The sequence below is a fragment of the Merops nubicus genome, unplaced genomic scaffold (genome assembly GCF_000691845.1).
Source record: "Merops nubicus isolate BGI_N331 unplaced genomic scaffold, ASM69184v1 scaffold7666, whole genome shotgun sequence".
Classification (NCBI taxonomy): Eukaryota; Metazoa; Chordata; class Aves; order Coraciiformes; family Meropidae; genus Merops; species Merops nubicus.
In genome coordinates, this window is record NW_008616877.1 from 45974 (window position 1) to 58419 (window position 12446).

General features: G+C 34.8%; 1 protein-coding gene across 1 annotated transcript in view; it reads right to left on the reverse strand.

The window, feature by feature from the left end:
* The window catches only part of LOC103775500 (coiled-coil domain-containing protein 91-like), a gene marked incomplete at its 3' end in the record, with an annotated part of 38634 nt that extends 36670 nt beyond the window's left edge, over positions 1-1964 (reverse strand). Inside the window, exons 1-2 of the mRNA XM_008942958.1 lie at positions 1935-1964; positions 1742-1820 (exon numbers count right to left, since the gene is read on the reverse strand). Coding sequence (XP_008941206.1) covers positions 1742-1820; positions 1935-1964 — 109 coding nt within the window. The remainder of the gene's footprint in view (positions 1-1741; positions 1821-1934) is intronic.
* Positions 1965-12446: the final 10482 nt, after the last annotated feature.

The following is a 12446-nucleotide window of genomic DNA, read 5'->3' on the forward strand; positions in this document are numbered from 1 at the left end:
GGCCTTAGAAATAATTTCTGATATCTTCCTGCACACTGATGAATACTGCAAGAGGTTGCCATGCTTTGTTTTATAACTTTTTATCTTACAAATATCAGATATGCAGGAAATTGATGAGTAACATACTCCTCCTCCATAAAGTTCACCAAATCTTGGGTGTGTATACGATGGCATCATAATTTATCAAATTTATCCAAATTATCAAAATTTGTCCATATTTATCAAAACTCAATAGTACTGTAATACATTTGAATTTCTGGCATCTTTCAGCAAACTGACTGACAAGTTTTGGGGGTAAGACAAGAACAACTTATATATAAATAACATCACTCATACAATTCAGCTATTTCTGTTACTAAAAAACAGTAACTTAGAACGGGTAACAAGCATTTTGATCAATCCTATTAAAATCTTGCCTCTTAGAATAAGTTAATTTATTCACAGCAACACTGGCATGAAAAAGTCACCGACAGATTTTACAGTAGTAAAATATTCTGAAACCAAAGAGCTTTTTTTTACTTTTGAAATACTAAGAATACCTTCGTATAACCTACCCTAAGACTTCTTTCACTTACAAATCATATAAAAAACTTCCATTTTGCTTACAAATTATTTATATTCTACACACCTGATCAGATTTAAATTAGACTTCATGAGCTAGACATCGCATAGTTATATTGGATTTCATTAAACACATTCAAATAAGTTAATGAATTTAAGCAGCAGTTTTGAATAACAGTCAAAATTACAAGATGAAAAATAAATTTGGAAAAACATAGTTTCCTTATTATGTATTTTCCTTTATTCCAATGACAAATAAAACCAGTTATTCTGTAACGGATGAAGGCCAAAAGTGCCAGAAATAAATGAATTAAAACATTTGAAGAACATAATTTATGGATAGCCCATATTGAGACAAAGCCTTGTCTTATTTTTAAAACTATAATTTGCACGATTTGTTATGTTGTTATGCTGAATAACAGGCGGAAATCTTCAGTTCCTGACAAAAGACTAAATTGTGGGTTGCTTTTTTTTCCCCCTAATGATGCTAAAGTGATGTTTCTTTTTGTGAAAGCAGTAAAATCTAAATTCCCACAATAAAATAAATTGCCAGTCAGTAACTCCTCCTTAATTTTTTAGTTGTACTGATATTGTAAAGGTATCCACTATCAATAAGCTTTTATTAACTGCTTAAAATCCAGACATCAGGCATTTGTATAAATAAATACAAGTAACTACATAATGTTTCAGATTCTGGTGAAGAAAAAGGGTGCGTAATATGTTTTTTAACTTTAAAACTGCTTGAGTGAAAAAGATCCTTCTCCCCCTCCTCCTAGCAACTAAAGACTTTATCACAGTCAAAGAAATCTAATGGGGGAAGCAGCATGGTTAAGTCTCATTTTTAAATTTATTTTTTGTATGCTTTCCCATCATTTACAACAGACCTTCCATACTCAAAAGTAAGAATAGCCTTTTAGTGAAGTTCTCTTTCATCTTCCCATGAGATGTCAATCAGCCTCTGAACTGGATAATCTGTACTTCTCTTTCATTCCTCAAGAAAGTTTAACTTTGAGAGGTACAGCTTCCTAAATAATTACTCAGGAACATTCTTATACTAGGTTTTCATTGATGCCTATTCTTTTTTTTGTGTGTATATACAACCCTTCAGGGCACTAATATTTACAGTGAATACAGAAGGACAGCAGTGCATTAAGAATTTTAATAGTAATTTTATCAATACCTGTAGGAAATGCTGCCCAAGCAATAGCAGGGGATGTAGTCTGCTTTTCACCATTTCCAAACTCATAACTCTCTGCTGCCTAGAAACACAAAAAAAAAAACCCATTGTTACATATTTTACAAAATGCTAAAAAATCCTATAAAAATAGTTGAAAGTAGTTACATTTCAAAATTAAGTCATCCAAATAACATACCTCAAATCCTCCAAAGTCATCATCATCCATCTTCCAACTGGTCCTGGAATACAGCAGAAGTCTTCATTTAAAAACACTGAGTTGCTAAATCTCATTTATTCATAAAATAGCCATGAAAACTTTGTAGAACCAAAAGTATGGTGTTAGTTCTAATAGACAGACTCGGGTACAACATGTCACTGTGGTCAAACCCTAAAAGCCCAACAGTATGAAGTAGCACAGTGTTCTGCACTGTGGGAAAATGGGAATATTTCATTGGTTAGTCTCATAAGAGAAGAAATTTTATGTTCAACTAGGAGTCAAAAGACAAAATGACTCATATATTTGTATTTATGTAAGAGATGAGACCTCCACTTGGATGCAACTGCTGCCTAGCTCATCTCTGCTCTTCAGAACACCACATTCTCCTTTAGAAATGATTATTCAGTCTACAAATGGCTAAAAAAAAAAGAAAAGTCTAAAAAAGTTCTACAAAAGATCAAGGGACCTAAATAAGAACTTGTTCACAAAGAGGATGCACAACTGCTGGCTAGCTCATCTCTGTGCTCTTCAGAACATCACATTCTCATTTAGAAATGAATATTCAGTCTACAAATGGCTTAAAAAAAGAAGTCTAAAAAAGTTCTACAAAAGATCAAGGAACCTAAATAAGAACTTGTTCACAAAGAGGATGCAAGGGCTAGAACTCCAAGATCTCTCCTAAGCACTTTTTTATCTGGTCAATATAAATGAAAAAATCAAGTATTTTACAATGGAATTTGAGTATCTTCAAGGAAAAAGATAAGCACTGCCCATCAATGTGGTTAAAAATCTTTTGAAACCAAGAATTCAGAGAAAAGCTTTCCAAGACAGGAAGACAGAGAGCTGGTACTTGAGAGCAATAGACACAGCTTTTAAAGTATAGTGGTCAAGTCCTCAGTACCTCAACAAATGGTACTGAAAACAGTAAATAAACTAGTCTGAATATAACTTAAACAAAAAAGAATTCCAAGAAGAAGGTTTTCTGACCATCAGACTCCAAAATGAAGAATTTTCTTCATTAGTAATAAAGATGATCCAACTTAATGCAACTGCAATCTGTCATGTGCTTCGCAGTTTTGTGTTTATGATTTTAAAATATAAAAATATTTTCCACGGTTAAGTTGCTTTTCTAAATCAGTACGATGATTAAATCCAAAAAGATTTCCTGCTTTTCCCATCTCTTAGCTGTCTGGCAACATCAGCACAAACTGCATCTTAGAAAAAGACTGTGGTGAATTTCTGGAAAATTTTTTGCTACCACAGAGGTCCTTCCCTAGGTTTCATAGAGGGGTTGATTTAGATTTTACAAACTGATCAGCATTTTTGAGCTGTAGCCCTGAATTCTGTGGCATTTTAATATATTTATAGTTAAATTGTAGTTCCTTTTACAAAAATGCAGAGTAAGTTACTCAGCTAATGAAAGTAACTCAAGATACACACGGCTGTTCAAAGAAGGGTACTGTATTAAAATAAATAAATAAATTTTTAAAAAATCATTCAGATATGTGAATGAAGGATGATCCAAAAAACCTTTAGGGTCTTTACAGAACATCAAAAAGTTAATTGAGTTCAGTTAAAAGAGACTACAGGCTGGAGAAACTTGTGTTAACGTGAAAGCATAGGCTCAGAAACAAGAAGTCAAAGGGTTTTGAGGAAATTTCCAAATTAAAATATTAAAATGTCAGAAGGGGACACTTTCAGTTTATATGCACTGCTGAAAATTACTACCAAGAAAAACTTCAAATCAAACACACATCTTCCAAAGTCTGACAAATTTCCAAGTTCTTATTGATGAACTTCATTTAAATGAACACTAGACAGAGAGATTGGGTCAAATCTCTGTAAGCAGACAGATTTTCAATTAGAGTATTGGCCAATATTTACCCGTGATATAAGAACTAAGTATAATTTTGGGGACTGCAACAGGTTTTGGTGGTTTTGTGTTGGTTGGGTTTTGAGCTGTTTTATTTTTTAAAGGGAAAAGAAGGTAGTTGAGTGTTTTTCCCATCAGTGTTAACCTTAAGCAGTCAAATGTTCATGCATTCTTCTATAAACATTCAGAGCTTTAATATATAACTCAAAAAAAATAACATGTGCACACAGAAATTACAGCAGTGGAAGCTGTATAGATAGAATACCACTGCTGAAGCAGGCAGCAATACACAAAAAACTGAGAATGTCAATTTATTCACACTACCTACTACTAAATGCCATCCAAATCAGGCTGGTGATTTATATAGGTACTGCAAAATGCAGCATTCAAGTAGCAATCAGAGCAACCAGTTGGAGAGAGAAAAGTTTTAGAAAGGCAGATAGGTGTTTTATCTTTACACTATGTATCAACAGGTCCTACAAGCTCTACCCAAAATTACTTCAAAGGACCACAGTAACTATTATAAAGACCACAGCAGATTTTTCTCCCCAAAGAGTAAGTGACATTATTCCCATTGTTTCAGAACTGGTTGTCTAAACCAGAGAAACTACATTCCATAATTAGGTCTCTGTTTTAAAAAGACAAAGTGGAACAAGTCGAAAGGAGTGCAACAGAAATTAAAGCAACTTTGGAAAGGCACACTAAAATGCATAGACTTTTTTTTTAAAAAAAAAATTAAAAGGCAAACAGAAATATCAATAAAATATTCAAAATAATATTCCAAGAATCGATTATTTACTTTCATTTATCATAAAATACAGCACTAACATGCCTCTATAGGTAAAATATATCTTAAATACTAGCAAGGATTTCCAAGAAGGAAATAAAATAAGAAAATAAATAAGGAAATAAATAAGAAAAAAAATATGAGAACCTATGTATACATAAAACACAAGTAACTTTTGATAGAAAAAAGGATGTAAGGAAGAAAAAATGGAGAACAACCTGTTCCTGAATCCATCATCTTTATTATTACATTTCACATATAGTTTTCATAAGTCTGGTATAAAGATCACAAGACTATTTTGACCTAAGACTACCTTACTCCACGAATTTCAACACAGACATTTCATGGCTGTAACAGCATGATTAATCTATGAATTATTCCACACATCATTTAAATGGAATAAAAGATAAGCAGACTCCAAGCAACTCTCAGTAGTATCAATGGTATTTTTAAGCCTAACTGCTAATCCTCCAATTTCTACTTCTGCAGAGATCCCGCAGGAATTCTAGGATAAGTGATTCTCAACCAGTTAAGGAGGACTATTTGCTATTTGTTTGTGTATAATATATACTCATACACATCCATGCACCTCTGCTTTCAAAGACAAAGCTAAGTTTTTAGTTCCAGCAAAAAAAATAAATCTAAGTCCTGATTTGTGCACATGCTTTGTTTGCTGAAGGTAAAGAAAAAAAAAATCTGAATTAATCTGCCAAATTTAGCATGTATCACAAGTAAGCAGGAGGCAAATTAGGAGAGAAAGCATGGATTAAGTCCTGAGGATGGTGACACAGGGCACTTCAAGAACTCAAAGGCTGGGGTACACTTTTCAAAGAGTGTTAGTGCAAGAGCTCCTACTGGGAGATGTCTTTCCAAAATGACTTTTCATCTGGCATACAAAGGGTGCTTTCTGCAAGGAGAGGGGAACATGGCAACACCAGTGTTTCAAGAATTATTTGGCAAAAATATTAATGAAGCCTACTTTTAGTTAAGAGTCTTTCATAGCCCTCAAAAGTACGTGTGCATTCAGCTCTAAAAAAGTTTCTATAATTGAATTGATAACAATGCTGAAAATACAACCAAACATACAATTTCTCAGTTCCACCCCTCATTTTTGTGATGGAAATGCATTTCTGGTATAAACAAACAGCAGAACGAGCCCAACACCTCACAAAGAACTGCAACAATTTTGGAAGGAGCATTTGTTAATCAATCATCTATTCCAAAATGAATAATCAGACTTTGCTTTCCTCACAGACTAGGAACATTATTTGTGGCACTGGAATAGGAAAGAATACATTAAGTGCTGACAATCTGCAGAAGGATTTAAAAAATAACACACAAAAAACCCAAAGTAACCCACAATCTTACCATGACTAAATGTGGTCTCTTAAAATATGCCCAATACTGGAATTAAGTAACTGTAAAATTGGGCAACAAGAAGTCCACCTCAAAATTACAAATTCATAGATATTATGGTTAGAAAAGACAGCAGGTCCATCCAGCCCAGGCAGCTTCCAAAACATTACAGTTCTCAAGACAGTCATGTCCTACAAGGCTTGAAAAGCTCTCTAATCACACCCCCGTGAAAAGAAGGAAACTTTTTATGGATCACAAATATGTAAGTCACTGAGTTTTCAGTAAATTTTATCAACAGGTTTGCATTTATCAAATCACACAATAGTTGAGGCCAGAATTTAGACCAACAGGTCACCCAACACAAGTTCCTGCTCAAAGCAGGGTTAACATTGAATTCAGATCCAGGTGCTCAAGACTTCCTTCAATGCAGGATGAATCTATTCAAATACAAGTAGCTGTCCATATCTGAGATGCTTGCAAGCTTCCCTACATAAAATGCACTCACCAAGGCCTGGCCATCAGCTTAACATAGGTCTCGAGAACTTTATGAAATGTGCTTACTTAACAGACATACCAAAAATCATGGGTTTATAAACAGAAAGAGCAGGAGCCATTCACAGGGAATAAGACAGAAAAACGTAAGCTGGGTAAAAGAAAAAGCCCCTCTTTCCATTTCAGCCATTAGGAGGAGAAGAAATGTTGTAATCCCACCAGGAATCCCAGTATTCTTCATATCCAAAAGGCAAAAGTGGTAGAGCCCAAACTGAATAAGGAAGGATTCTTCATACACTTAGAAGTCTACCCCTGGTTAATAAGAACTCAAATTAATCAAGTCCTGGTCAATTATTTGATAAATCAAATATAAATTTTCACCACTAATAAGGACAATTAGTTTTGCTAGGTAAATTCCACTGGACAATATATTACCTGGCCTGGAATTTTCACTGAGTGACTAATTTATTTGCAGAATTTTGTACCACTTACAGAGCCTGTTGTCGTTTGTTTTGTCAGAACATGTGGAGCTGGCTGAGGGTGGGGCTGCTGCAGCTGTATTTCTGGCAAACACTGTTGGTGGTTAACCCCTACCTATGACAACGTAGAGGTTTTCCTTGGGTGTTTATGGTTACTAAATGACTCATGCAATGTGTTCAATCTAGGACAGGCTTATTAGCTGGTTCTTCACCGGATGCAACGTAGACCACATTATTTGAACAATAAATCTTTGGCCAAAGCTGCAGGCTCCAAAAAGCCTATCCAAAATAAGTACAGGATTAAAAAAAAAAGGAGGAAAAAAAAAATTAGCTATTTAGAAAGCATATATATATCTAGGCAATACCTTTGTGATACAGAGTAGAACAGATCATAAACTCCTATACCACAAAGTTCTAACTAGCCCACATGCACTTTTCCTCATGGCTTTTCAGCCCAAACTCCAAGCACTTCTTAGCAATTTTAAAACAGGAACAAAATTCCTTCTTTTCACACAGCTGATAGAAACTTTTCTCCTGCTCTGTGCCAGTTACAGCTGCAGGATACGCATGTGGCATCAACTTACAGTAAGCTACTAAGTCATTAATTAGATATTTTTAATTATAGAATACATGTATCCTAAGGGATACATAGCCCAAGAATAAGAATGTACTGCCTAATGGAAACTAAAATAAATTTAGAGTACCCATAAAATTTTCTATAATTTAATAAAACTTACATTTCTGCCTTCACTCCTGCTTGAGAACTCAGCACTAAAATTAACCTCCTTAATAACACTCAGACAATAAACAGAGGAATACTTTTCATTCATTATGGCAAGGAATTCAGTAGCATGAAAAACAATATAAACACTACCAAAGACCGCTGTTGAAGCTATTAAACAATAGCTACTGGCAGATCTTTAATTATTTTTTCTTGAGATTGAGGAATTCCAGCTTCCCTTCCTAGCAGTAAAGTTAAAGTCTTCTATCATATCAGTCAGGTTCTTAAATCAATTTTTTAAAATGATAGCTGAAACAAGATATTGAAATATAGGTGATGTGTAATTTTTTTCTCCAAACAGAATGAAACAATACGAGGCAGTAATTCAAATCAATGCAGAGTTCAGTCTTTTTAGTGCTCTAGTTTTGTAACTTCCAATTCTGTTTGCCTCATAGTAATATCTTGTTTGCAATGAAAAGCTTCTGTAGCCTTTTTTTTTTTCCTTATTAGAACATCTAACTGTACAGTAGAACTCCATGGAATTTCCTACAAAGATAGAAAGATCTTTGTGGTTAACATTGACTTAGTGGTTGTTATTTAATGCCTAGCACTCACAGTCATATTACAGCATTCTCTATTAGTATTAATGAGAAAGCTCTTAACAGCTCCTAAATTCTGCATTAAATTTTCAGTAGTTATCATCTGTATCTAACAAAGAAAGCATACAACTGAGCAGGGGCTAACACCACAAGACCATGAGGGCGTGAGACCAAAGGGAAATTTAGGATTGAAAAATTGGGAAAAGTCAAACTTCATTAGTAATTACAATAAACATGATTTTCTTTGTTAAAAAAAAAAAAAAGTCTTGGAAATAATAAAATTAAGACAAGAAAGTAAGGGTTTGTGTCCAAAATGTAATAAATTAGTTCCAGAAGAAGAAATTATGCTAATTATTTCCTCAGATACACAAAATTCTTTGACTATTAAGAAATATGCTAATTTAAGTGCTCATTAATGAATCTTGCATAAGCTGTAATTTTTTAACGAGATACCTATGACACTTTTTAAGACCTTTTAAGAAGAAAAAGAAATACAAGCATTTTATCATTTTAGAGAATGAAATGACCAAATAAACATGGAAATTCAATTAAGTTTTCTACTTTTAGAAAGGTGACAGGGTTTTACATTTTTTAATTTTTTGTTTAGGGTTTTTTTTAAAAGTTATTTTTAAGCAAAATACAAGGCAGTTTCAAAGTTGTTTTTTTTTAAAAAAAAGAAGAAAATTAACTGCTTTGAAGTACCATTTAATACTATTCAAATCCATGAACAATTGCCAAAGGCATATAGCACCCATATATGTTTTTATTTTTAAAAGTATTTTCAGAAGAACAATGAACCACAGCATATGATTAAACACCATTAAATATACCTTTTATAAGCACCATAAGAGTGGCAAAAATTTTCAATAACTGCATAAAATCAAAAACAAAACTTCTTCTTTAGCTGGATATAGTCCTTAATAAAGAAATTAGAATAAAAATAGTCTTTAAAATCATGTTCTCATCTGAAAGGTACCGAGCTAATACGAGCAAAAATCACGGAAAATTCCATCAAAAAAAAGTATTAAGATAATCCACAAATTCAATTCCACAAAAATTTGTGTCTTAGAACTTAGGTCCTCTTCTTTGGTGCACACTTTTGGCTTTTTCAAACAGTGCTTAAAGCAGGAAAAAGCAATAAAGTGCAAATGTCAAGTCCATTTCACTTCCCCAGATCAGGTACAGCTTCATGATAAAGAAACTGAAAGTTCCATTTTTATCCATAAGAAGAAAATGAGCTCTGAGAGCTCCTACAGAGAAGGCAGGTACAGATTTTCAAACTCACCTAAGACACAGCAGAAAAAAAAACACCACAGCCTGCTGTGGAAAATGGATTCAAGAACTGGTAATTCCTCAGACATATCCTAGAGGAAACTAACATCAGAAAACTAGCAAAACCATGCCCTGTGAAATCTGATCTCTGAAAAGCTATCAAGAAATGGATTTGTAAAAGGTATGGTGCACTGAAGTCATTTAGAGTGGTGCTGAAGTACTTTAGAGAGGTATTCTCTGAGTGCCAAAGGACAGAAGGATGTAGACTGTGAGCAAACGAAATTACTAGTGAAGGGGGGAAAAAAAAGGTACAACATTAGAGAGGAGCTGCCTGAATTTCAGTCATTGTTCCTGAATTCTACATACAGGTAAAATCACTAAATATGTCGTGTGCATTTATACACATGAATGAATGAGTGTGAATTGGGAGAGACAAGGTTGCTCCTAGATCAATTAAAAGGTGTGAATCCTAGGCAAACATCCAAAATACTACTCTGCCTCAGTAGTGTACTGAAATGACTCTTCTGATTCAGAGATAATGACTGAGGTTGACTTCAGAGTATTTCCTGAGGCAGAGATCTACCAGACGAAGGAACATACCATTCTTGTCTCTATACCAGACCACAGGGATTAAGGCAAGATCCATAGGACAAGAGTCAGAAGAGTGAAAATTCTGATCAGATACTGGAACAGGCTGTCCACAGATACATATATCTACAGATACCGTGGAGTTTTCATCCCTGAAGATCCTCAGAACTCAATTAGACAGAGTTCTGAGCCACCGGTTCTAACCAGACCTGCTCTAAGCAGAGGTTTGGACAAGAAAACCTGCAGGGATGTCCCTTCCATGCATGGTCTGTGATTCAATGTTTTCAGTTTTCTTCAGAATATTACAGTAAAAAATAAAGTCCAGAATCATCGAAGTAAAGACTGTAAAAAAACCCTAATCCACCTTTGAGATTGTTCCTCAGTGGAACTGTACTAATAACTACCAATATCTGTGCAGGACCATTTTAGGATTGGGTTTGCTAATGACAAATGAAATGAGAAAGTACCTCTAGAAATCTTCATTGTTGTAGGAAGGACAAAAGTAGCAAATAACAACTGAATATTTTCATTATGAGTTCAAAGACAAATGTTCTACATAAATTTCTGTACTCAGCAGAGATGTTTCTTGAAGAAGGATGAGGTAAATTTAGCATTTAAAAAAAAATATTGACAAGACATAAAAATTGCATGCAGATGTTTCTCCTCTGAAAGTAATAGAAAACTTAATTAATTCATTAATTTGTTCAAAACCCTCCCTAAAATTCATTAAATTGCATGATCAGACTGTGAACATGGTAAAATACATAAAAATTACTTTTTTTTTTTTTTCCAAAAAAGGATAGTCAAACATTTCATAATGAATGGGTGACTTTTTGAGCCCATTTTAGTAGTCTCAGTCTTTATCTTGCTCTTGACTGACAAATACAGTGCTTTGTTATTTAGTGCTTCTCTCTCAAGAGTTAAGAGAAGGGTGTCAGTTCCAGACAGTACCTGCAACTAGGCACTCCAAGTATATGTCTAATTTTTGTAAAGTGCTTATTCATATTACAGTCTTTTTACTCAGAAGCTAAGAAATTAATGGTACAGAAACAAACACTGATAAGGGTTTGGGAATGCCAAGACAAATAGTGGTCTTACTTAGTCCTTGTTTGATAAACTTCAGAAACAGGGTTTGAAAGGAAAAGGATCATAAGTATTTCAAATGCATTTCTAATAATTAAAATATTATTAAGCTTCAAGAACTCAGAACAACATCTGAAATGCTTCTGCTTCTCCATTCTTTTCTGTTAATATCCAATGCTCCTAAATGCAATCAATTCTTTTTACTTCCAAATCACACCACTGTGTTTTACTACAACTTAGAGGTGTGTCTTTACAGTGAAGGCAGAAGCTTTCCAAGAGTGAAAACCACAAAGTTCTGCCACAAGGGAGCTCTGTCACAAAATTAGATATCTGAAAATAGAAGGCTTGACACAATCTTAGAAACAGAGCATGACAGTAACACAATTTAACATAAGAACATGTCAAAAAAAAAGACTCAAACATAAGTCTTTGAATACATGCGTAGGTGGATGTGTGGTAACTTGTACAAATAAATGTCATTAATGCTAATAAAAGAGTGCTCAAGTCATAGAATCATAGCATAATTTGGGTTTCAAAAGATCATTGGGTCCAACCATTAACCTAACACTGCCAAGTCCACCACTAAACCATGTCCCCAAGCACCACATCTACCCACCTATTAAATTCCCCAGGGATGGTGACTCAACCACTTCCCTGGGCAGCTGGTTCCAGGGCTTTATCATCCTTCCAGTGAAGAAATTTTCCCTAATGTCCAATCTAAATCTCCCCTGTTGCAACTTAAGCTCAATTCCTCTCATCCTATTTCTTGCTACTTGGGAGAAGAGACTGACATCCACTTCATTGCAACCTCCTTTCAGGTAGCTGTAGAGAGCAATAAGGTCTCCACTGAGCCTCCTTTTCTTCAGACAAAACAATTCCAGTTCCCTCAGCTGCTCCTATTAAGTCTTGCTCTCCAGACCCCTCACCAGCTTTGTTGCTGTTCTTTGGATATGTTCCAGCACCTCAATGTCCTTTTTGTAGTGAGGGACCCAAAATTTAACCCACTATTTGATATGCTGCCTCACCAGTGCACAGAACAGGTGGGCAATCAATTCCCTGGTCCTGCTGGCCACACTGTTTCTGATACAAGCCAGGATGCCGTTGGTCTTCTTGGCCACCAGGGCACACTGCTGGCTCACATTCAGCCAGCTGCCATCCAACACTCCAGGTGCTTTTCCACTGGGCAGCTTTCCAGCCACTCTCCCCCAAGCCTGTAGCATTGCCTGAGATTGTTGTGACAC